The sequence below is a fragment of the Lathamus discolor genome, chromosome 7, assembly GCF_037157495.1.
Source record: "Lathamus discolor isolate bLatDis1 chromosome 7, bLatDis1.hap1, whole genome shotgun sequence".
Classification (NCBI taxonomy): Eukaryota; Metazoa; Chordata; class Aves; order Psittaciformes; family Psittacidae; genus Lathamus; species Lathamus discolor.
In genome coordinates, this window is record NC_088890.1 from 5,995,523 (window position 1) to 6,022,666 (window position 27,144).

Here is a 27,144-nt window from a genome sequence, read left to right on the forward strand (position 1 = left end):
TAATTTCTTCTATGTGTTTTCCTAAGTAGCATCAGTTTTAAGCAACATCATCTGGCACATATGTATCAAAACTGTTTCCTTCCTTCTTATTCCCAGTGCATATGGAACAGTCTTTTTCAAAGTCTCAGTGTTCATAATACTAAGGGCTTTACTGTCACAGGGGAGATTAAACTTGTTGGGCATGATAATAACTCTGTGACAGAATTCTTTTATTTGACCAAGCAAGGAAAAATAACCTTCAGACTTTGTTACCTTCACTGTCCTTTGATGACTTACAAGACTTTAAAAGTTAGGCTGAAACTTGCCAACTTGGATGACAGCTTGGAAAGCAAAGCCCTAATATCTGACGAAGAAGCAAAAGTACTTGAAATATAGCCTCCTTAAATTGTATTTAGAAGCTGCAGATCCTCAGTTTTCATGACTCAGCTCTATTTCTGGACCAGTAAAAACTTGCTATAGTAGAATAAACTATTTTCTTCTTTCATCTTGCTGCATATTTCATACTTTACAATACACTCTAGGAACATAGCATGTGCTGCTGAACTGCCATATGGTATCCTGCAAACACAAAATAAACTCAAATAAAGACAAGGCCAAAAGAAAACTGTCAAATTACACTTATTTTTATTGACAATATAGGCAAAAGAAAGACTGTGTTCAGAGATACAAATTCATTATTTGCTGACAAAATGCTTATACACCCATGTTGTGTATTTCCACTTTCAAGACTATACTGACTGGATCTTTTAAACAGGTAATTCCTCTTTATCCTAGGATAAGGAAAAAGAACTCCCATGAAAATGTCATATGAAAATCTGTTACCTGCTTTTGGCTCAAATTTTCCTAAGTTCATGATTGGCAGCAAATAATCACATTTGGCCTCAAAGAAAAACATACGTAAAACTGTAAGATCATTAAATAATAAGCATTAGAGCAGAATACCCAAAATACTTCTCATACAAAGAACATTGCACTTGAACATACACAAGCATTTACCCTTATTTACACATTAGAATTTGTATAGAACAGCAAGACTGATATATACAGAAAAATAGTGGAAACCTTAACAGCCCTAGACAGCATATCTAGTGTTGACTCCTTAATTTTTCCATACAGTTTCCCAGGATGCATCATGATTATTTTTTCATTATATACTATTGCATAAAAAATAGACTTTATAAGAAGTTCAGTCCCCAGTAAATATGTCAGAATATTTCTATGTACTATTAAATGTTCACTGCACTAGGGAGCAAGGGAGTCCAGGTCACCTCCTTATTAAAATACAGAACTTAACAGGCGCTATTTAAACACTGTGCTTTATCTCAAAATCATTTACCTGTGCAATAACTAGCCAGTGAGTTCCAAAGGCAATTCCCTGCCACACAGGATCTCCCACTGTCTTGCAAGCAATGAAATTAATTTCTCCCTGCTTTCTGCACTTGGGATAAAGATGCACCACTGGATCTCTCTGCTCCTGCTGCCTTCTTGCTTAGCATTTCCCTTTGGGACACTATGAGTTTCTCCGAAGTGATCCAGTGTTAAATTCTGCATCAGATCCTGATTCTGAACATCATCAAACACAAACGTAAGGGCCTGTGGATATGTCTGATAACCCATAAGCACCCTATCTAAATCCCGGATTCGTCTTCCATCTGCAAGCTGATACTTATCTCTCTTTGGCGGTTCCTTCGCAAATTCAGGCAGTGGGTAACTGATATAATCTTCATCAAAGAGAAACAGATCAGAGCTGGTTAATATAAGTGTTTTAGGTTGAAGCAAACTAGCGTTTTGGGCAGATCCTTCAACATGATTTACTTGAAATGCCAACACATACAGAAGGATGTTGAGGGACTGAAGATTAGTCAAACCATCCATCTTCTCTGCCACTAGAAAAGCAAGGTCCCCAATTTCCTCTTCATTTGGATAAATAAATTTTACTCTGCTAGAGTGAATCAGTTCATAATTCTCCATTTTTCCTGCAAGAAACATACATTTTTATATTTAGCACTCTAAAATACTTTCTTAATGTATCAGCATCTGCAACTAACCTTTGACAACTGGCTGCAGCTGGAAGAATTCAAGGTTTGGATCTACCCATATACAGTTTTACTTATATATAATATTGGAATAATTGTATTTGGATTGCAGATCCTTACTGGAGCCTTCTTTTGCATTACCAACATACTTTTCTGCAAATTTCTAGCCACGTAACTAGTTCAGGGAGTTGGCAGAAGTAATTCCAAATAAATACAGCTGGATTCTTAGAGATTATCCACCTCCCCACCATCTGACCTCCTCTGCCTCCTTCCCACTCTCCAGTTCTGAAAACACTGAAAGCATTATTAGATCACAGAACACAAACAAAATCCCTGCTTCTTTTAAGCAGAGAGAAAAGGCAGAAATTGAAACAAAAAAGTAAAATTATTCTAATTTTCCATGCATTCTGGAAGGGGAGAAGGTGACATAGTTCCTTACTCCCTAAAAGTGGTTAAATACAACATAGCAAAGCTTTAAGGAAGCATGCCAGCTTTTTTCACAGAAGCTTGTCTTATAAAAGATGCCTTCCCATTAAACCTTGCACCTTCTGGGCTTACACAGCTTCTTAGCACAGTAACAATAACAGTCATTCTTCAGGAAAATGCCATTTTATTTCATGCCTTCAACTAGATTCAGAATTCTAAGCTAACAATTTCACCTGATAATGGAGTTAAACCTAACAGCTTCAAAAAAGCCTAGTTTTCACCACATTCTCACAGACTGACAGGATTCTTTAATTTGACCAAACAAAGAAAAATAACCTTCAGTCTTTGTTACCTTCACTGTTCTTTGATGACTTTACAGGTTAGGCTGAAACTTGCAGTAGAACTACACTAATGTACTCCCCAAAATACTGTATTGAAAGTGCTGTTTCTGCTGGACTCAAGAAGCCATCACTAACTTTATATGTGCAAGGCTTTGTATTTAACAATTCTGTTTAGATAAGGAACATGTAAGAATTAAAGTCAGAGAGTCTGGTTAAAGTATGAAATGGGAAACAACTGATGCATAAATTTCCCTTAAAAGTTTTTCATCAGTACACTTTAGATAATGCCCTAAGTACGATGCCTAAGTAACTCATGACATATTGAAAAGACTACCTACCTGTGTTTTTACTCCCAAATTCGGAGTAGAAGTCTTTATCTACTGGTTCAGGTGAAGGTGTGCGTGCAAGCAAGGACAGAACGGCCATAAGCTGCTGTATGAAGGTGTGAGTGTTGTAACTATCTCTTGTCAGGCAGGTGACTATATGATCTGCAGAATGTCCTGAAGAAAAGACAGAAGGTAAATCACTCACAGATCTGTAAATGGCATTATCATTTCTTCAACCAACATGCAACTGTCAACAGAGAAGGATTGTTTCTCCTGAAAGTATGCACTATTCTGAAAGCTTTCAAATCTTTGGAAAATAGAATCCTTACAAATCCCTCCAAAAAAAAAAGAAAGAAAATATTTTAAATCATGAGAAATTATAATGTACACTTAGGATTTAACTATTCAACTACTGCTCTAGGGATTCAACGTTTTCTTATGATTACAATTTATCTTAAAGAAAAAACTGCCCTCAGTTTTCTTTGTTACATATCAAGTCACTTCAAATAATTTCCACAAGGGAGATTTCACCCCCAAAACTCTCAATGTAATCAGAAGACATTTTAGAACACAATAGTGTATGGCTCACATGCATCTGGGCATCAGCCCAGAAACTTCACCCATGTTATTTACATTAAATTTGAAGTTGGCATCATTACATTCTGTAAACTTTAAGGCCTCACTTGCAAAACAAAAAAAGAAAAAAAAAAATCAATCAAGTACACATTCTGCAACATGGGCAGTACCTTGATTTCACTCCTTACTTCAAGCCAAAGCCTCAAAACAAGAAAGTCTTTAGGTTTCCCTTCTGATGCGTCACTAAATGAATTTTTAGGATCATTTGTGGGACCAACTAATTCTTTGATATTAAATGTCCAGTTAAGATGTTGCAAGACAGTATATCAGCTACTGGCACAGCACCAGTGTTACATTAACTTGATTTCTTTAAAGAAAAATAAGATATACTCTTCTACTTCACTAATAAAGACAGGAATGCATCTAAGATTAGACTAAACAGACCAAATAGAACTGGAAAAACTTAAAGTACAACATGTACTCACCAGTAATTCGGAAGTATTGGTCAAACAGGCCAACATTTACTGACTGCAAGTCATTAAGTTTTAGCACAAAGTAGCAAGAGAGGTGGAAAGAACTATTTTCACAATCTGAGTCTTCTTTGTTCCAAAAATCTGTTGATAAAAGAATATATGATAAAAAGTCAAAAGAAAAAATATTCTTCCTTTCCATAAGCATAATTTTTTATATTAAAATCTTGTACCTGTATCATACTCAAAGGAAGAAATTCATAAGAAAGTGGGAGCAGCAACTAATTTCTCAAGCAACAAATACAACTAAATCTCCTTGTTAGCAGCATTTCTTGAAGTATGTGTCACATCGCATTTAAATCAGCAGATGAATTAACAAACCACTTCCATTAATCGAATGCACACCATGAGTTTCATTATCCTTCACTTACCATTTTGGTTATGAAAGGGTCTTTAGCTGCCTAAGTGTTGCCAGGGACTACAAAACTAAATCTGAGAAAGGCATGGATACAGCAGCACATGGAAAGGTCTATTTTCAGAAGAAGCCATGACTGAAAACCCTGGTTTTTGAACACAAAAGCCTTATGCAAGTATTCCGCACACAGCAAACTGTGCCACTTCCTCCCTCAAATAGGAGGGCCAAGTAAGGATATTGACCAAACCTGGTACTGAAACTGAAGACAAACACAGAGTGAGGGGTTAAGTTAGTAATCTTACTAAAGGGTCAGAATACTTTCTTACCTGACTGGCACTCATCAGCATGAATGAAAGAGTCATCCAAGAGAAAGTATACAGCTTTTGTTGAGAGAAGCACACAAGCCATCACTTCCACATTGGGAGTCTTGTAAAACAGAACTGAAGACCACATGAGATGTCTCAGCTCTTCATTTTCCACCTAAGATATAAAATGCATTTTATAAGTTATCTGCATGCTTCGATATTTCAGATAGTTTCATTATCCTAGAAGCAACTTTAGACTACTGGAAAAACAGTTTCAGAATCTGAAGCATGTGAACATGCTATAGTCAAGTATCTGTCTACTTGAAAGCGTCTTGTGCTTGGACCACAACAGAAAAATAATTCTGATATAATTATTCCTTGTTTTCTGATGAAAACTAGAAAACATGTAGTGTACAAAACTTTCTAGAACAGACACTACAGATGAAATTTTAATCAGCAGTTAAGCAGTTCCTCCCAAGCCTCAACAAGTCTATTGAGCCTTCAGATGCTATAGAGGGGCTGAATTCAAAGATCCTTAAGAGAGGACCAGGAGCACAGCTTGCCACTACAGCTGCTGTTCCAATTAGGCATCTTCCCAGCTTGATGAGCCTATTGTGAATTCTCAGATGAGTCATCTGCTTGCTTTATCAACTTCTGGTGTAAAAAGAGAAGCACAACTTGTGCTTACTTGTATTTGGAAGTGATGGTAATTGAATAAAAAGTATTTCTCAATAAGCTTTTCAACTGACTTTTCTACTCAGTCCACAATGATTTATCACTCAAAGCCACATGAATTTTAGGCAAGATTTGTAATTTAAAATTTGATGTTCCCCACACAGATTATAAATCTTTCTCAGAAACTAAGTTTATTTGCTCATGTTTCTGGAGTACCTACAGCCATGCATGTGTTACATTCATGCACCCATATTATAAAAAGGAATCAGAGACCTTATTGATTTAGCCAGATACCATCACAAAATAATTCCACTCCAATTTTCCTTCCTTTTGCCACTTTAAAAAAAAAAAAAAGAGGGACATTCTTGGAGTAATTATATCAAGACATACAAAAAACACACTCTCCTATTCTGCGTCAAGGTTCCTGAAGGCAAAATATGCCAAAAATGGAATAGCAGGCAGCCTTTTGATCAAAAAGCTTCCAGGTTTTGTAGAGCCTACTTCTTTTAAGTGTCATCAGGAAAGTTTTTTAAAACATTGTCTAGTACTGACAGGCCACAAGGCATCTTTTTATACATCTGGGCTAGGCACAATACCTCTGCAATATTGCCATGGAAAAACTCGACTAGGGCATTGCCTTTCAGCCCAGCCACATACTGCAGAGACACAGAAACATGAAGGTGAACAGGAATCTGGTTGTCTTCTGTTATCTTCTGCATAAGAAATTCAGATGGATATAAAGATGACAGCGTCAGATGAGGCTTGCAAAAGCTAGAAGAGGTCCAGAAAACACATCATCAAAATTTAAGGAAATACACAGCTCTTCTCCTACAAGAATACTTTATATTTCGTTCAGGAATTAGAAACAGGCAACTTCTACACTTAATGGTTTACTTTAAAATCATTTAAAGTAAACTGAGCATAGCTGTCAATCTGCCACAACCTCAGTCTGCAAGCACATGAAATAGGAAGTCTCCTTCTGTAAGACATATTTTATGTTGGTACAGTCCAGGATAACCATTCATACATACTATAGATTAGCAGAATGAAAGAGTACTTCATCAATACTACAGGCCAAAATCAATTACGATGACAACTGTAAACACACTGGCTAGGCCACATTAACTTCAGCACTGTGCAACAGACCTTTTACGGGCATTGTTACCTTGCTGACTGACCATGTCTGTTTGCTTCCACAACATGGTTTCTTACAGAATCTGATTTGCTTGAAGCTCTGAAAATAATAATAGTCTTAACATCCTGCAGGAGTGTCCTTAAAAGACTGTAGATTCTTAGGAAGTGGAATTTCTCATGAGGTAGAACAAACACTGCTGTAACAAATCTGTATCCAACAAGCAGCTCCAGTACATGCCCATCCGAAAACGAACCCTTCTGCTGGATGGAACCATGAGTCGGATGCAACACAAGTGATGCTAACGGAATCCTAGTCAACTTAAATGCGCTTCCCAACTCTTCTGTGCCTATCCATTTACCTGGCAGTAAACTGAAATCCACCTTTACGATATACAAATGCTGGGGTGTTAGAAATATCCAACATGGATGGACCACACAGGGGCCATGGTCAGAAGATTTATACACTGAAGAATAAAGTGCAGAACACAAAACGTTTTTTGACCATTCTTTGTTATTGGCAGCTGACTCCGGTTGATGCAAGATTTTCTGAATATTGGTTTTTTTCCCATAAACAAGGTATGTTGGGAAATGACCTTTTATTTCAACATCTTCTGCTGAAATGCAATTCAATTCCATAAGCTGAGACAGGAACTCTTGGAGGTTTGCTTTACCACAGTACAACGTGGAGCTTGTTAACACTGGTGTGTAGTGTTGAGAACAACGTGTGTGTAAACAGGAATAAAAATCTTGAAGATTCTGGGAGTCTGAAACAATGAACAAGTAGTTGTCACTGTTTTTCAGCTTCAGTGTTAAACAGATTTCTGGCAGAAGAAAGCCAAATTCTGTTAGATCCGTATATGGAAAGCACAGTGTTAATTTCAAGGCAGAAGGAATGTGCTGGCAATTTCCTCTCAATTCCTGATGAGGGATCTCAAACACAGCTAGCATATCATCAGTCAAAACCAAACAGGAAGCAAACTGCCTGAGTCCTTTATGAACGTGAATAGAAAAACTCCAGAGAATCTTGACTATATCAACATGCTCCACTGCTATGTTGTCAGATGACCGAGTGTCTGAATTAGTGCTGAACTCAAAATTCTGATCTCCATGAAGTCCCATTTCAAAATATCCATCTTCTTTGTCTGTGGTTCCAGAATCACCCAGAGGGATTCCTTTATTCTCTGTAAAGGAAGGGGGTGATCTCTGCAAAGTCTGCACTATCAAGGCAGAAAGGTGCTGGATAAAATCTTCATTTGTGGCAGTATATGACATACAATTAAAAGGCAAGATGATGGTGTTGCAGGGGTCAGGCACTGCACAGTGTTCTTCCTCTGAATGATCCAAACTTCAAAAGAGATAAGCCACAGTAAGTCAAGCTGGAGTTTAGAAACAGTCATAGCTACCTATGATTTATAGTGCTGCTTTTCAGAACTTTGAGGTTCACTCTTGTTACTACAGTTAAATCAGTGTAATTCCGTAAAACATCTTTGTACTGCACACAGCCAGTTATTTTAAAGGCTGGTAGCATGTAGCTCTATAGAAAGCAAACCCCAAAACGTTTAGTTCACCTTGCATTTCCCATTCCCAGTAAGCATATCTTTATGAACTAAAGGACTGTACAATACAAATATTGCTGTTTTTTAAACTACCAACTGCATCACAGGGTTCAACAGTTAACAACACTTTACTCCATGAAAATTATTTTGGTTGAAGAAACCCAAACAGGGGCAGCATACAATGAGAGAGACTGTTCTGCCTTAAAGGCCAGGTTTAAAAATGCAGCATCTGCTGTTATTACTCAAAAGCTAACAAGGATTTAAACCAGAAGTTGTGTATCTAGCTTACCACATATGATGACCACTTCCATACTCTTTGCTTGAATCAAGTAGAGAGGCAGGTGCCTAAGGAAAAGAAGAAATCATCTGGAAGCTATCAACTACTTACAGCAGCTGTCAGACTTCAGCATACATGAAAAGTAAAGTTAATGGTGGCTCCTGCTTTTTAAAGCCAGCCAACTCACTGCAAAGTCCTACTGCTGTATCCACAGACAGCTATCCTTTGACCCTGAAGCACTGTTTACTTCAGGTACAGCATTCAATTAAGGCAGAATGACCTCTGCTACTGACTTGAGAACAGATCCAATCTGCAAATCATAAACATTTTAGCACACCCAATTTTTACTGAAGTAATGCAAAATGAGGTAAAAAGGTAAAGGAACTTGACAAAGACCAACAACACTGGTAGCAAAGGAAGAGATTCCCAAGTCTTGCAGTCTCATTCCTTGAAGCCAAACTTATGAAGAGTGCTTCCAATACAACAAATGAAATCACAGTGCAGAAGTTGTCAGATAGCAAAAGTCTGAAGATAACAAATTGTTACCTATTGACAGGGAAAAGGTTCTTCCACTCTACTAGCATGAGAATCATCTTCCAAAAACTGATATAGTAAGATATAAGTAACTCTTACACTCGGTACCTAAGTGGATATTAAATGATGTGATACCAATACTGGGTAAGCAACTCAACATCATGACATCATAACATCATGACAGCAATTCACTGCAAGTCTGGTAAACCTGGATTATGCATTTAATTTACAAGATGGACATGACTCAAATTTGTGGTTACCTTCTCCATTATAGTAGCTCTGAGAATCAAAACCCCAACTTTGCTATGGATTACTATGCAAAGTTTAACATCGGAAATAAGCTTGCAAAAACACTCAAAACTACCATAAAATAACAGAAGTATGGTGATTACCTGATTTTTACACCTGGAGTCTGGTATTTCAAAGCATCTCTGGGGAACTGTATGGTCTGTAGGAGTCGAACCACTGGACTGCAAAAAACTGCTGGCTAGGACTGTTTCTTCACAAATTATTTCTAAAACAAATATAAAGAGCTCTTAAAATCACTGAAGTAAAACCAAAATGAATGTCTAATACTATCTGCCAAACAAGTGGAATTAAAAGTATATAATCAAGATCGGATCATAAACCATTAAAGCTAAAGGATATCTTCACATAATAGCCAGGATAAAATAATATCAGGCAGAATTTCAGCCCAATTACAGAAGCAAATTTAACTGCAGTAAAAGCTGCATTAAAGACTGGTAACACTTGTTTTTCAAGCTAACAATTCAAATCTCAACATCTAGTGGCAAGAGTTCTTCCTGACAGAACTCATTAGCTTTGTTAATACTAACCTTTTCACCAAAACATTGCCAGGCTGGAAAAAACACAGCAGAGCACTTTGTGTAAACTCTGTAGCATTGTCTCAAATTTCTATACGCTTCAAGTGAATAAAAGTCTGTGCAAAGCCTTTCACCAGCTTCAGAAGATCTGGTCCCCCAAATGCCACTCAAGACAATTATCTCACCTTATTCTGAACATTTTTGCAAGATTCAAAGGCAAATCATGAGTAAAAACTTAGAAGTGCATATAAAGCAACATTCTCAGACATTTGACTTTTTACCTGTGATATTCACAGGTAATACAATTTTCAGTATTACCACAGAGCCAGCCAGTTCAACTGTATAAATGTGCAAATAAAACAGAATTACAGTGTGGATATGTTTCTGTCTTGAGCAGAAAAACTCCTGTATCTGTTTTTTTGGACTGATGTTAAAGTTTAGCAGATTACATCAAACCATCTCTTAGAGGAAGCACAAGAAGTATTTATTACTTGAACAAAACACTGTGTTAGCAAAAAGGAAACTCAAATTGACAGGAAAAACATAACATGACAGCATTATTTTTGGGTTTCTGTTTCCTATGTAAATATTTAATCTTTTTCCATAAGCCATTTTCCAGTGACATTTCATTTGAATAATACGTTATGGAAACAGATGGTGTCTAGAAAAACTAGAGAGAAAATTCATAGAAATAGCATATCAGGAAATTAATCCCATTGTTCATGATTTAAGGCCTAACAGTGAAACTAATTGCTTAGCATAATTTGAGTTTTTAAATTGGATTTCTCAAAACTGGCATTTTACAAACAACCCTTGATAACTAGATACGTAGCAAGCAGTCAGTTTATATTGTTAAAGCTGAGAAATAGCCTGCTATTCCTCATTTTCCTACTATTCATACAAGCCATCCCCAAGATACCAGTAAAGTAACATTATGCAGAAGGGCAACAGCAAATAAACCTTGAATGTTACATCAACCTTTGTATAAAACAGTACTCTGGATAAAACACACTTCAAAGGCAAGATCTAGATTTTCATTTTTCCTCCCAAGACTCATGTGCACCTAAATATTTACTGTAATAGAAAGACTATTGACAAATGGCTTTTAAAGTCACAGTGACTGCTAGCATTTTTACAGCTAGTCCTTTATAAAACTGCAGGTTGTCATATAGACAAACTGTCTCAATCCTGTAACTTAAATGCTTTAAATACTTTAAAGCAATCACCGACTTCATTCTGGAAAAATCTGGCATTTTACTTGCAGATGAAAAGAGATCCGGAATGGCACATGAAGTATCTATTAACAATGAAATCTGTATCTAAGTTGCCTGTCCCTCAATCAAATGCTGTCAGAACAATTTAATTCTTGCAGAGTGAACCAAGAAACCTCTACTTATTTTACAGAAATCACAGCAATGGACTTTTTTCAAAGATGAAGCTTTCCAAGCATCTCTCCCCCATCCACCAATCCAGTGATTTATAGGGAAGAGTAAATTGTTACACCCCAAATTACCAAGAATATAATCTCTGGTCTTTCAAATGGTTACAAAGTCTTCTCCCACTATTCATATCCTCCTGCATTTTAAGTTTTCAATCAGGCAAAAGGAAGAAATAAAAAGTATCTTTATCTCTTCTTCTCAGTCATAAATGAATATTCACTGAATAAGTCAGTCTTACCGGCTCCTGCCAAAGATGAAGATAAACTATTCTTCTAAGCTGCTAATGCAACAGGCACACTTATTTGAAGCATACAGTAAAAGTAATTCTTAGGTAAGGTTAGCAGGTGCTGTAGAGCACAACAGATAAGCTGAAATCACAGGCTCAGCCAGAAGAACACTAATCCCACAACTGTCTTTTATTCATCTCCTTGTTCTATCTTCCTTGTGGTTTGACAAAAATACAGCTCTTGCAAAAAAGCAATAATGGAACATATGCTACCTGAGCTCACATTTTGCAGACAAAGAACAGGTAGAGAAGCAACTTTTAAACATTGTCTATATATGCCCTGGTTTTCCACCAAGGTATGTATCTAAACCAGGAAAAGATATACAGTCCTCTGCTGGTGATTTCTGCAGGATGATGCAGTAAAAAAAGCCCTGTATCCAAAAATTCCACTACAGTTAATTCACACTACAGTGAGCAACAGCTCAGTCTTGCCAATTCACATACATACAGCCTCCACTTTTTAAGCCAATACTACCAGGTCTTTCTGCTTTGACTTAATAAGCCCTAAATCCATACACATAATATTCATGTATATCAATGCAGCTTAGAAAAGCAGAACCAATAGGCTCAGCCCAGCAGCACGATACATACATGATTACCTTGGCTGGAGCTGACAGGACGAGGCAGAGAGGGAGAGGAAGGACGAACAGTAAGAGAAGAACAGTTTGATTTGGAGCTGGCAGCAGTGAGCCTGGAGTCCTCACTGATCTAATAAAGAAAGTATGCAGCAATTAAAGAAAAAAAACCCAAAAAACGAAGTACACAGGACACATTAGATCCTGAACTAAAATAAGTCTACACAAGCTTTCTCAATTTCAGTAAAAGCAAAGATAGAGCCAGCTTTTTTGAGGGAGAGGTGGTCACATCCTCTCAAGTGTCTGTTTTTACATTAAGTGGAATTCCACTATGAATTTGTTTAAAGAAATCATTCTGATCACTGACTAATCACTGTATTGACAAAACAAGCAACTATTTTCACAAACCACAGCAAATGAAATCAGAATTTCTACACACTGTAGGAACGGAACAGGTTCTGCTAGTAAGTTTATTACCAAAATAAGACTAATCAACTACGTAGCACAGACATGAGAGAAGACAAAGAGGATTTAGAGGTCCAATTCTTTCTCAGTGTTAAAAATTCAAAGAAAAAAGCTTGGGGAAGTCATTTCAGCACTCTGCAACACAAGCAGTAAAACTGCACCTCTGCAATACTTGTACTAGTAGTAAAATATGGCTGTTACGGTCAACTGCATATTCATGGTGTACACCATTAAGTCATCTTATATTTTCCTCCCACTTCCTTTCTCCCAAGCCAGTACAAAAATGAAGGTCAGATAACTACTCAAATTACATTGAAAACTGAATAGGAAAAGAAGCAACCTTAAAAGTTCATACCACATGAGAGCACAAAAAGCATAAAAACTTTCATGCTAAGCAAAGTTTAATGAATTCTGCTTAGTTCTATGTTGTTGTAAGCTTTTTGTAAGCTGCTTTTGCACACAGCACACTCTACTCCTCCCACAGCACCAACTCACCTTTTTATCAGAGTTGCTCAGTTTGTATTTCACCTCCTTTGCTTTTTGAATAGCTTTTAGCACTTCCACAGTGTCTAGTTCCTTCTCTGTGGTAACAACATTATCCAAGCAGACCTAAAAAACATGTTAAAACATCTAAAAAAATTGAAAGCATTAAATTGCAGATCTGACTTGCATTAAGCTATGAGAATTAATGTAATATTAAATTATGGTAGCTTAATGCAAACTTAGGTGCATTTTTAACCATTATACAAAACCAATCATAACATTGCAGCTCTAACATGAACTTATAATGCAAACTCAGAAGTGCTTGGTAAGCTTAAGACTTTTCTAGCACAACTGTGTTTCACTACTAACACACTGCTACCCAATGTTTCACTACTAACACACTGCTACCCAATGAAGGCACAATCCAGTTCCATTTAGATCCAGAAGCACAGTCAATGTTAATACCATTTCATTCTCTAACAACCTTCTCTAACACACCAAAAATTTGTCAGGTTTTTAAAAGATTCACAGTACTTTCCTCATCAGGCTTGAAAAAAGATTTTGTTCACATGCCAGTTTCAAAGGAAGTGCACAATGGCTTACCTCTGAGGCCCTGTCCCCAAACTGAGCAAGTACTTTTGTCCGGTAATCAGGGATGATGCTCAATGGATTGCTGGATAAGACCACCTTCTCTAAGCATGGGAGGTTTCCTATATTTTTTACTTCATCAATCTGAAAGTTTTTTAGTAAAAGGATGAATACAGATTGGCTGAATGAAAATGAGCAGACAGACTGAGCATTTCATACATAAATTACATATGATAACCAGAATTAAAATCACTGGAAACAACTCTATTTGCAGTTTCATCCACTAGGAAAATTACCTGTGATATAAAGTACAATTTAATAGTGAAAAATCAGCAATTACCTGCTCTATTTTGTTGTTGCTCAGATCCAGGTTGACTAACGAGTACAGTTTGTTAAGACCGCACAGCCTTTCCAGCTGATTTCCTGCCAAATTCAGAGTCTTGATGTTTCCCAGTTTTGTGTGAACACCTTCCAATGATGTTAGCTTGTTGTAGGATAAGTCCAGGTGAACAAGGTTGTAAAGGTGCTATAAAAGCACAGAAAATCCGTGTCATGTTCAGTAAGCAATATCAAAGACACTGTATCGCAGCTTGCTCTTTTTGTGCAACAGGGTTTTCATGCTGGATATTGCCTAGCATGAAAAACATGACATTAAATTTTTCATTTCACAGGTTCAAGCCTGTAGACAGGGAACCTCAACTGCATTTTTACCAACCCACAGATGTAGCTGGCAGTGAATAAATTTAGTTAAGAACTAAATGCTCTATGTCAATATTGGCAAAAAAAATTATAATATCCAGAGCAAGTAAGAAATGCATCATGAAAAGTGTTATGAAGGATAAGATATTTGGCCTTAAATTATTCTCCATGGGAAGAGGAGTAACAAAATTCTGATGAAAAAAAATCTGTTCTAGGGTCTCAGAGTCTGGAGGGAAAAAATCACCTTCAAAAGCACCACTTACCTGTAGATTTTCTACCAGAGACACCCCGTTGTGACTCAAATCCAAGAATTCAATCTTCGGGATTAATTTCTATGGAAGGAAGAAAAAAAAATACATGCATTAAATGCATTTCATCTTATAAATCAGGCCATACTTCCTTCACTGTCAGCTGACCAACGACAAAAGAAAGGCATCTAATGCACAGTCCCTCTTAGCTGTTGGCATTCCATATGACCTAGTGCAACACAAGAGACAAATATTGCTGTGTTCAGAAAACCAGGTTATACTGAAGAGCATGGTTAAGTTTTAATTTGAAACCTATTTCTTTCTGAAGACAAACAAATGACTCTCCATTTCACCCTATTAACTATAGATCAAACATTAACAGGTGTTTCCATCTAAACAAGCATATTTGTTACACAAATCTGGAAAAAGACAATAGTACAAAAAAACAGAATAAGTTGAATGATTCATATCCATGTTTTGATTATACCAGCCAAGTGTTACATGGCCACACAAACCTCTTGAAAATGCACTTTAACCCAGAAAGCCTTTCATTTTTGAAGGACTCATGCCTTGAACTTGATGTTGAATTCTAACATCAGTGATTTTGGCTGTAATCTCACCAATTATTCACCTTGAAGTTAAGGCTAGACTCAGACCTGAAGAACCTAAAGTCACCATCACAAAAAATCCTGAACAAGAGAACTGCACTAGAAGTACATGATTTCTAGTTGAGCTACAAACATAGCTATTTTCTGCTTCACAAGAGTAGTTCAAGTAAAAAGTTATGTTCATATTTGACACATTCTTGTGACAAATGCTATTTCTCTTAACTGATTTGCAAAATGTAATTCTAAAGTATCAGCCAAATACTCCAAGTTTTGGTTTTATGCTCTTCATATTGTTTTGATGTCAAGAAGGCTGCCGCAGCAAGCCCAGATTTTTAAATATGCAGGAAGCTTCAGCCTTGGTAAATCTCCAAAGCTGAGCCCAAGAGATGTTTTGTTCTTTTTAAAAACACCCCACTTCTGTAAGTGGCCTAAGGCCAATGAAAACAGTAAAAACGTTTCAAAAAGTCAGCACTGATGGAAGTGTCGCTTACAGAGCACAGGATGACAAACTTCTCCTTTAGCAAAGAAAATATCAAAAGTAGTAAAGGAACAAATCTCTTAAACGTTAACTTGGGTGGGCAACTCAACATAAACCAACTGCAACTGAAAACCTTCCTGAAAAGACACATACAAAGCAAATACAAAAGCCCCGATACATAATGTACCACAGAAGATCAGTCACACTTTTTTCCACAAATTAAAAAGTATTTCTTACCACTGAATCATCAATTTGTGAGATGCTATTGTGACTCATATCCAAAGTTGTCAAAGTTCTCCAAGTTGGGATAACTGCTGTCACTGGACAACTTGAGGTTTCACCCTCTGGCTCCCACTGATCAAACTCAGAGGCCTCAGGCACTAGGATTTCCTATTTAAGACAAGCATACTAAAATACTGTGCTTGTACCTTCAGTGAAAGCTAACGGTTTTGAAGCCAATCCAAAGAGTGTTATGTACATAAGGAAGATTTCTAAGCTTTATAATTTTAAAGTTTTAAGTCTTAAAATACGAGCTGACTGGGTCACAATTCAGATCTACAGGGAGAGAGTTTTGATACCAGCAGATGATCCACACTGGGGAATGTGGAGGAACAATAGAGGAACTATGAATTTTGTGCTATTGGCTAGCCCTTGCCAAATCACAGCCCAGAAAAATAGTAAGACACATGCATTCAGTTCTGGATGTATAACAAAAACATACACTCCAATAAAGGCATCACAAATGTCTCCATGAAGGGACACTTGTAAACACTTCCCCCACTTAAAGCTGAGACTGAAGAGTTAGCAAACCCTTTCACTGTTCCACAGTTTTAAAAGCAGAGGCTGCAACAATCAGGACAGAAAAGTACATAGACTCCAAATGGCTATTTCCACAATGTGCATGTTATTTTTGCATGTACTTTGAACAATGACCAGAAGCAGGAACTTACTCTTACCTTCATTGACATTGCCGAAAATCGAACACTCATTGTGGCCAGCACATGTTTAGATGATGTCAGCCCTTTGATAAGCTTCCCCCCACAATGACTGATCTATTAAAAAAAAAAATAAAAAATTATGTTACAAGGTCAGAAATGCTAGAACAGGCAAAAAAAAAAAAAAAAAAAAAACATGGAAGAGGCAGCTAAAAGCTTCAACAGATTCTCCACCAATTTGGAAAGTAGTTACAGCACAATCTTAAAATTCCTGAGATGCTCAGGTCAGAAATTCCAATATTTGGTAAAGCTGAAGCAAGAAATTAGACATGACTACAAAAAATTGAAATTCAAACAGCTGTCTAAAAAAAGCTTCTTCTCCATTGACTTTCTACCTGCCTCATGTATTCTTCAGTGTGAAACTATCCAGGCAGTTTAAGAGGGGACAATATATTACTGTTTCCAAAAAAAAAGAGAGATATGTCAAGCCATGGCTCTACCTGCAGACACTACTAGTTAGGTATCACGTTCTCCATCATAAATAAAAAGTGTAAGAAGTGAGAATACTAATATAAGTATTTAATACACTAGTGAGCTAATTACACAAACCCAAGTTTAAAATTAGAGTTATCTTTCCTGCAGCACCATTTGGACCACCACCACTAAAGGTCTGTCTAGCAGTCAAGTCCTTTTCTAGGGATGGTCACACACATTGTACAACCACAACAACTGGCACATTTGCTGGTGTATAAGGGAAGCCACAGTAAACAGAAAGTTCCTGCCACCCTTGAAAAAATTCTTTCCAGATTACTACTGTTAATTTGTGGGCGGTGTTTATTACTAGATGAAAATGCCAGTCTGGTGCAGCCAATCCAACACTTATGAACACAGAATTACAAAGTCTTCAAGATGAAAAACCTTCCCACCCCCACTAAACAAACCTATACCTGAAGCTTATTTCAAAGACCTGTAAAACAGTATTTTTTTCACAAATGAAATACTTCTTCTAACCACTGCACTCCCCAGTTCTAGCACCAAATCAAAGCACACAATTACCAACTATGAGAGATATGCAGACCTGGAATTTGCAGAGCGTATATAATATGAGCAATATCTCAGTTGTACCTCTATTTGATGAAGTGATTTGAAAATTGACAGATCAAAAGGTAAGAGATGCTCCTGAATGTTACTGGTTCCAAAAGGTCCTCCTGTTCCACTGACCTAGTAATCAATATTTAAGAACAGAGTTAGCACACACAATCCAACTCATCCACATTTCAGATAACCTTACACAGGTAATGGCACAAATACAGTAGCTTGGAATGACAGCCAGAATTCCAGCTAATTTTTCAAGTGTGGAATGATTCATACAACTTGCAGATTAACTCTTCAGGGGAAAAAATGCCAGTTGCTCCAGCTAAGTGCACTGAACCTGAAGCACTGAACTTGAACTGCCACCTTGTGCTTGTATTTTGTAGCACATGAGGCATGCAAAAAAGATACCATAGGCAAGACTGATGAAGGGTTCATGTTTAGCTGACCAAGCTAGAACTGCATTTACTAAGGATAACCTCCTTGGAATATCTGGGTCCTCTGAGACAGAACCGTCTTCAATTTCACTACAGTGGATGAAGTTCAAGATGTTGACAAAATGGGTTTGAAGAAAACATTAGACACAGGTACACATCTAAAACATGCATCTAGTATTTCCATGTAGGCACTGGATTCTTGCCTCAGGGCATGTTGGCAGCATAGAATACACTTATAGTTTCCTTTGTGTTTGCTGTATACAGATTTTTGGGAGAAATACGTTAAGGTTTTTGTCTGTTCTTATATGTATCTTAAAAGCTCTGAAGGTGCCCACTTACAAGCATTCAGAAGGACCAGAAATTCTGGAGATGGGTATTTTCCCAATATTGCTCTTCTCCAGCCAAAGAAACCTTTGTTCAGCAGATGACAAAGGCAACTTAAAATCCACTGGAATATGATTACAAGCATGGTTCTGCTTTTTCAACTTCTTCAGTCCTCCAGTAAAGCTTCCCTCACTCCACTACTTTGTTTCCCCTTTGAGCACACCACACAATTAAAAGGAAGCTCTTCATGTAATAAAGAGGTTAAAGAGTTTGAGCTGTAGCATGAAATGATAAAATAATTGCTCTGGAAAAGTCTTTCTAATTCACTTATTTGGTTAGAAAAAATGAAACTGACTCCAGAAAAAAATTATCTATTCTGAGGCCACTTTACATTTATTCTGAAATGGTATTTTAGCTAGAAATTCAGGGCCATTTCATCTATGAAACTGATGTTATTAGTTTTTGGGGTTTTTAACTTTTAGATACAGTCAAAGGCAAGAAAGGGGACAGGATTTATGTTTACATGCATACATGCATATGTATACATACACACTAGCCTACTCACAGTGTCCACAAAGAATGCGGAGTTGAAGAGAATAATATTTATCTATCTCCCCACTCCTACTTGCACCCAGTAAGATTCTGTGGCTGCATTTCTACAGAGAGCACTACTGAAGAGACCATATCACACAAGAGAATCGACATCCTTATGAGAGAACTACATTGTCTGAAAGCTGGAAGAATAAACACTTAGCATTGACTTCTAAGTGCTTGCAAGTGCTTCCTATCAGTAAAGTTCTTGTGCTAGACTCCAAAAGTATGCTAAGAATCATGTCAGTATGGTAGAAAACATCTCCAGTATTTGTGCAAGCATAGCTCACCTTTAAATACTTCAGTCTACAAGTGAAATCTAGAATATGACCTAGATCTGTTTTGGCATCCCCATTAGCACATGTAGGCTTCCCCTGGAGCAACTGTTGAGTGACAGCATATAACTGCAAGGGTCTGATGGTGAAAACTTCTCCAGCCATTAACAACTGCTCTCCTAAAAAAACAGAATATGATGGTATCAAACACAATGTTGCAGTGGTTACAACAGAATAAAGAGTACATAGAATACCTAATGTTAGAGATTAAATGTCTGAATATTTGTCATATACTCTAAGCTCCCAACGGAGGGACCAAAGTCCTCATAACCTAGCTGTTCAAATGGGCAAAAATTACATAAGCATGAACCTCCTAATGCACATAATGGCACATTTCCCTCAATTTTAAGAAGGACTGGAATTAAAGTTTATTTATATAATGTAAGAGTTACTAAGCTTTTTCCCAACACAGTCCTAAGTTCTATGGCAGTTAGGATTTATTCTATAAAAATAGCACATGCCATGTAAAAAACTCAAACCTTAAATCTTTTGCCATACTGCCTAAATGCAGAATTGTAGCAAATTGTTTTCTTTGAGATGATGAAGACTTTCACCACACTAACACCAATGTAAATTCACAGAACATGAAATGCATTATCTGGTATTTTTACAATCCCATTTCATTCTAGGAACAGTAGAAAACAGCACCCAAAACCCTCTCTGAAGGCACAAGAGTCAAAGTGGACTACGGCAGTCAAAGCACACACGTGGAATTAATAACCATCTTTCTCTACTTCCTGTTATGAGCATCAATTTAACTTCATGGACAAGAACATCAGCTTGCATGACAGAGCATTTGACAACTCTGCTCAAGGAGTAAAGTTTCCTTTGGCTTCAGTGGGAGCAAGTCCAAGAGTCCAGCTGCACATTACTGAAGGCTAAACTAACATACAGCAGTCAGATGTCAGTCATTCTGGTATCAGTGAGACTATAGGCACTACAGAGTTAGGAGAAATTTCTTCAAAAGCTCCCTTAAAATGTTCCAAAATTTGCTTAGAGAACTCTGAAACAGCTTCACCTAAAGTTAATTTTGTGCCAGAACAATCTGAAATGGCATGCTGAAGCATGCTTTACCTATCACATGGGAATTATACAGTAGCATCTAGCATGTCCTTTTAAACAAAAACAGTATGGGCTAATCATTTCACATGCCTCCTGCTGCCAATGGACCAATTAGACCTGTTGCAGCTACATTTAAGTGCATTTCATTTTCATCTGCCAGCCTCTGAAAAGGACATCCTTTAATTAACTGACTTAAGGTGGTCTCACATTTCCTGAATTCTGGAAGAACATTATTTACATATGTAAAGGATCTCTTGCATTTAACACACACTTGTACCAGGACTCTGATACAAAATGTTCCTTACATGTTACACTAAAACACACGAAGACAGAAAGCTTAGCAAAAGCTCCTGATCACCAGTACCACACCCTGTCCTTTATAAACTAGTAAACCCTTTTTAAAGCCTCAATTTGTCAATTTCTTTTGTTTCCAAAAGTAGCTGCACTACTGTTACAGCTAGGCCCAAAAGGCAGCTTGAATCAAAATGCAAGCTGCAAGAAAAAGGTGAAGGGAAAGAAGGGAAAGAAAAAAGTCTCATTGTCTGATACAGAAGATTCAGGTCTCTCATTTTCTGGAGATAAAACATCACAGGTATGTGAATAGAGAACATTCCCAGTTCAATTCTTGCCAGTTCTTTACCTTTGTGGAAGAGGTCTTCAGCCAATGCAGCAGTGATCCCATTGATCTCCTGCAAAGAATAAATCAAGTATTATTTACATATTTAGGGTTCTAATTTTTCAGCCCAACTTGAAAGAAAGCTGTTTTGAAGAAACTGTTACAACTACAGTATTAAGACTAGCCTAATGCATCAAGCACTCAACTTTTCCTTGGACTATCACTAATACACAGAAAACCTTAGATTAGCAGGTCTACAGGGAAGAAGAGATACATAAGTAGCAATGAGTTTTCTGTACTTCAACTATTATGCCTGCTACAGAGTAATTCGAGAGTCCCTTTTCCCCATCCATCATCATCTCCATCCTGCTGCACCTACCCAGGAGCTCAGCCTCCATTCTGGGCACTGACAGCTCCAGAAGGAAAGAAAAATCTGAAAGCTCTCAAAGCTGGGATTTGTTCTTTCTAAATCTGAACATTCACAAAGATCAGTACAAGCATTTCCCATCTGGGTATACATCCCTCCACAAAAACCAAATGCTCTGTGGAAGTCCAGAAATAGTTCTGAGCAATTCCAACAGTGTTCGCTCAAAGGCCCACAGAAAGAACAAAATAAAACCATTTGTGATAGCAAAGCTTTCCCTAGACACACGCATCTCATTTTAAGGTAGCTGCAAAGGATAAACAGATATTATGGATCATCACAAAATTAATATTTGATGAGTTTACTTTGTTCACAAATCCCTCATGATTCATTACAAGGGAATAAATCCACAGTACATCTGCAGCAGACAGTTCAGCACATTTGATGAAGCAAGCATTTTAAAGAGCACATTCTTAGTATAACTGAAACCCCACCCAATGAGGATGAACAAAGCCTCCACACCATAGCTTTGAGAACAACAAGCTAGAAGCTGCATTCCAATTGAAATTCAACAATTCTGACTTTTATTTGAATAAGCCAATTGCACTCCTCTGGCATGCACAGACTTAACTGAAAACTATATTCTGTATCCCTTTTGTTATCTGGGACAGCGCAGAATTTTTTTCTACATTTATAATTGAAACAAGATGATGACTTCAACTGTTCAGCCACTAGCAGGCAAAGAAAGCAACTCTATTCCCCTGTCAGATCTACAAGAGACCTTTGTCACAGCTCTAACTACATATATGCATCACACCCGGAGATCCATTGTTTGCAGGTGTCTCTGAACAGCAGTTTGTGCATACTCAATTCTTTTCTTGCTAAAGCTTCTATCTGTAAGTTAACAAACCAGATCTTCCGAGATGACAAAGTACAAGACAGTGCAACAAAATAAGCATCCCCGTATCACTGGAGAAATCCTATTAAATGTCAAAATAATAATACTGTTCTATATTACTGTTACATGAAAGTGCTCCTCTTAACTAAACTGCACCTGGCTTTTCCTTGTGACATGTAAAGGCTTCAAAGTGGTTTTAATGTATTTATGTTAGGAATTTCTACTGCATTTAATTCTATTAACCTGCAAAATAAAATTAAATAATTCCTACTGGAAAGACTACGAATAAGTATAGACAAAAAATACTGCAACCTTCCTACATATATCAGGGATTATAATAATGGCTCAAGCACAAACATGGGCTGCCTGGTATTAAAGATATTTTAGAAGATCAAAGTTCTACAGGAAGGTCATTTTCCAGTAGAAGTGCTGTGGTAAGCATTTAGCTTTTCTGCTGAATAACCGACTTTTTTGGTAAATATTTAAAAGTAAAGTTCCAAGCAAAACCAGTTGAGTTTATACCTCAAGTCAGACTGCTCTAAAGCAGTGACATGCAGATTAAGCAATAACTTTGCTCTTAATACACAAGCACCATATGAAATCAGGGAAGCATTCATACCCAAATAACACTAGTTCTTTGAAAAAGGAAAAAATCATGAACATTACAGGAAGAGGAAGAATAATAGTCTAACTGAAAACCAAGAGAAGGACTAGGAAGAATTCTGCTTGCATTAAAAAGCTTTGTTGAAGTTACAGCACTGAAACATTAATGAAACAGACCATTTAAGAGACAGTAGCCACAGAACAGAAAAATTATGCTACTTCCTGGTGATCAGGTAGTTTGTGCCATCTGTTAAAACCTCCAACCATTTTAGTGGGTTTGATTGTGAGAAGCTAGTGCTTCTCACTCAAATCTGAAGTGCAATAGCAACATTATGAAGTAAACTTTCTACTGTTATTCAAGTCAAACTCTAAATTCTCACCAGGATAATTATGTTCATGTAACTTCACTAAATCAGGTCTTTCTTTGTTGATAACACTTCATTAACACACCCAATGGACCACCTGTGATTCATTCCTGAAGCCTTTATATGAAATTGTGAAGGGCCATCTCAGCACATCCTCCCAAGAGCAATTACTGTTCCTCGTTTCCATTGGGCTCCCCAGTGCATTTTCCTCCTTGTTCATTCTTCCCCTAACAACATGAGGTCATACTGGAAAAAAAACCTCTTAACTATACATGGGAGATAAAAACAAATTGCAGTCTGAACATGAAGACAAGCCATTGCTTCTTTCTTCAAGCATCCTCTACTGTAACATTGTCTGCCAGCTGGAGATGGTTCTCTAGAGGGCACTCCATCAATGCTCTTTTCACTGAAAAGCAACGTTTTTCTTCATTTGGGCTACTGGAAACTGTTTTAGTGTGAACCACAACTCTAACCATTAACCACTAAATAGGGGGTGTGTGGATCAATTATACAATGTTTCTTCAGAGAGCCAGTGCTATTGACTTCAGCCTAGCAACCAATTTAGCTTCATATTTATCCACGGCTTCCAACTATCCTGCCAGCATTTATTTTCTCCTCTTGAAGTCCCTACCCACACTACTCCTCAGCACAGTATCTGCTGCGATAAAGTGGTGTCAGAAATCTTTAAATTTGCTTTATTACATTGTGCAAAATGGTGAAAAAGAGCAGTTTCAGCTATTTTGCAAAGATTCCACACAATTCTCTCCAAGTCACAGAGCCAGAGAGAAACATTCAGGCTTCCATTCATATGATAAAAACATAACTCACATATAAATCAAAGTGTAGGAAGTGTGACAAAACTTTTGGAGCAGTAACAGGGAACTTGACTAGCAGAGTTTGCAGGTAGACCTCTAATTCCTTTTGTCTTTTCTCCACCAGGCTTTTGGAATTTTTTCCAATAATCTTCTTAGGAGGCAACAGATTTTTATCTATTTTCTTTTCTGAAACAAGCTGAAAGACAAAGACCAGAGTTACAACCCAACTCACTACCTGAACTTGTACAAAAGATGCAACAGAACACATTAAGAGCATGTTGCCTGATCCTGGTAAGATCCAAACATAAAATTACTTCAGTAAATTCAGCTTTCCCTCATTTTCACCTGCTTCTTTGTTAAAACAGTACTGGTTAGCAACTACCCCATCATACTAACAAGTTTTACCATCCACCATACCCAGAAAAGAGGCTTTGTGCCAATCCATTTGGTTACCAGATCAGTTGATCATAAACAGTTCTCTTTGGAAATTTAATGATTCTAGCCTGCACTCCACTCTGATAGAAGGTTCTGCCCAAGGCCACCCTTCCCCAGTTGTAGAGGGGAGTGTAACAGGCTGAAGTAATATTGTTCATACAAAAAAGGATTTAGTTTGCAGTTCAGATAGTACCTGGCAGATATTCTCACTCTTTATTTAGGAAAGAATTTGTCCCCTACAACAGAATCATATAAATTGTACAATACCAAGGGCAGTTTTAATATTCTTACCTTTTCATGCAGGTCATGAAAGTCACTGTAACGATGTTTGACTGTCCACTGATGACTACCAACACTGACCTGAATAATGTATACCTGAAAGGAAGAAATTTAAGTAAAGGGATAGCAAAGCAACTTGTCTTAAAGAGAAGCTCACTGTGAGGCATGCTGGTTATTGTAGCACTATAAGGTGATTGAACATTCTGAAAGTATCTGAAGTATCTCAGTTAACTAAAATCTAATCCACGCTCTAAGGTGACTTTGCTAATGTAAGATGGCGCACCTCATTCACAAGACTGTGTCCCCACCCCCCCCATACAGATAGCAATGTAAAGCAACAGCTTTCATTTTTGCAGCCCGAAGGTTAATAACCAAGATCTCTAAGCTACTTCCTGTTTTGAAGACTCCTGCTACTTAAATTGGTATTCAAAACTATCCACAACAAGCCTGCAACAGCAGCATCCCTCCTTCAATTTACCAAGTTCCACAACGGGCAGAGGAACTTGGCAAGCATCCTGCTGTCACTTCACAGTCAAGTAGAAATCTGCTTCCCTTACCCTTGTGAAATAGCCAAATCCTGTGGTGGGCTGGATTATTTTATTCCTTTTAGGGTAAAACACACAAGAGAGCTTTCTGAGAGTTACAACTATGCCCAAAGAATCACTACAATTATCTACAGCAACCCAACATCTTTACAAAAGCTAAGTATTTTTAGACCTGCATATACCAAACAATTCAAGATTTTCATTGTAGTTGACTTTCCAGATTGAACAGTACCAGTTCTGCAGGAAGCTCACAATGTACCTTTGGATATGCCAGAAGCAAGCTATCCCAAAGAAATTTAAAAGGTACAAAATAGAACACACACACACAAAAAAAAAAAAAGCTCAGCAAAACCAGTTCTACAAGTACTTGAAAAGAACAAATCAAACTGTTATCCCATCCAACTATATTCCTTGGGGAAAATACCAGTTTGTAATCAAATCCTGAAAGCATTTGTAGCTGAGAACTTGCTTACTACCACAGATCACACAGACCTGACTTCACAGCTGCTATGAGAATGCTGCGCATCTAGGTGCTAAACACACTTGAAGAAAAAAAAGCATCAACAGTCTCAATTTGTTACTGAAGAGGCCAGTTTTCACTGTCCTTTTACTCTGTTCTATTATTCTATTAGTACAGAGCAAAACACTACCAAACATTAAATACCACCTGCATTTTAAAATGCGAACTCTCTCATACCAATTAGATTTTTATAAGCATCTGACACTGGCTTCTTCAACAAAACTCAAGTCCTACTGAGAAGTGAACCAAGATGTCCGACTAGTGCACACAGCAAGTGACACGTCAGTGCTCAGATGAGCACTGGAAACACAGATGAATGCCTACAGAATTAGTCCCAATTAAGTAAAGCCTGTGTCCGCATTCCCATAATGCTGCGTTGGGAAACAGCAAATCACGATTATTCACCAAGCCAGTGACAAACTAGAACAGGAATAACCTGAGCATTCAAAAGTAACCCTAAGGAAAGCATGGAGATACTCAAAGAAACCAAAAGATTAAAGTCGGAACTGGAATATTACTACATTTAGAAGCCATAATAAAAAGACTAAGTTGTTTTTAAAAGCTGACTGTGCTAAACTACGGTAGATCAAGCAGTACAGCTAAATGAGTACAGATTGAGTACACAATGCATAAAACCTCAGATTAGACATTGAAAACGCAGTAAACTTCACAGCCCACAACTGACAGCTCACAAGATGAAGGAGTGCTCCTCCTCTCTGTGTACAATATTTATAATAAAGGTTTCATATCCTTTTGCTGAAATGGCAGGCACTGACCACTTCCAGAAACATAGCACTGAGCCAAATGGATAATCTGGTCAAGAAACTATCTGTTAAAGTGTTCCAAATTTTAAACACTTTAAAATCTGACATGCATTGACACAATTCCTCCAATTAAGTCTTTAAAAAGCCATAGCATTCCCCATGTAGAACACAGCCTGAGCTGGCAGCACATATTCATCACTCAAACAGCATCAGTATGCAGAATGACAGCAACTGAATTCACATCAATCCACAAGCTGCCATTATCTTAAAGAACAAATACAAAGGCAATATGCTTACGTGCTCCAAAGACTTGTTGTAGTACAGAAATAAATAAAAAAGCCCCCCTAAGTTTCTAAAAAAGACGTATCCAAATTCATCTTCAATTAATTTCAAAGGCACT

General features: G+C 37.4%; 1 protein-coding gene across 2 annotated transcripts in view; it reads right to left on the reverse strand.

Moving 5' to 3' along the window:
• Positions 1-607: 607 nt before the first annotated feature.
• The window catches only part of NISCH (nischarin), a 30,090-nt gene continuing 3,553 nt past the window's right edge, over positions 608-27,144 (reverse strand). The window contains exons 2-21 of one of the 2 annotated variants that reach the window (XM_065687384.1): positions 24,928-25,011; positions 24,215-24,397; positions 21,181-21,229; positions 19,434-19,597; positions 17,825-17,920; positions 16,721-16,816; positions 16,002-16,154; positions 14,694-14,762; positions 14,072-14,257; positions 13,747-13,875; positions 13,156-13,269; positions 12,220-12,328; positions 9,464-9,585; positions 8,550-8,605; positions 6,736-8,049; positions 6,167-6,341; positions 4,917-5,070; positions 4,191-4,319; positions 3,142-3,303; positions 608-1,976 (exon numbers count right to left, since the gene is read on the reverse strand). In XM_065687384.1, the coding sequence (XP_065543456.1) occupies positions 1,348-1,976; positions 3,142-3,303; positions 4,191-4,319; positions 4,917-5,070; positions 6,167-6,341; positions 6,736-8,049; positions 8,550-8,605; positions 9,464-9,585; positions 12,220-12,328; positions 13,156-13,269; positions 13,747-13,875; positions 14,072-14,257; positions 14,694-14,762; positions 16,002-16,154; positions 16,721-16,816; positions 17,825-17,920; positions 19,434-19,597; positions 21,181-21,229; positions 24,215-24,397; positions 24,928-25,011 (4,173 nt within the window). In that variant the 3' untranslated portion in view covers positions 608-1,347. Of the gene's footprint in view, positions 1,977-3,141; positions 3,304-4,190; positions 4,320-4,916; positions 5,071-6,166; positions 6,342-6,735; positions 8,050-8,549; positions 8,606-9,463; positions 9,586-12,211; positions 12,329-13,155; positions 13,270-13,746; positions 13,876-14,071; positions 14,258-14,693; positions 14,763-16,001; positions 16,155-16,720; positions 16,817-17,824; positions 17,921-19,433; positions 19,598-21,180; positions 21,230-24,214; positions 24,398-24,927; positions 25,012-27,144 lie in introns of those variants that run through there. The other variant, XM_065687385.1, reaches the window with a different exon arrangement.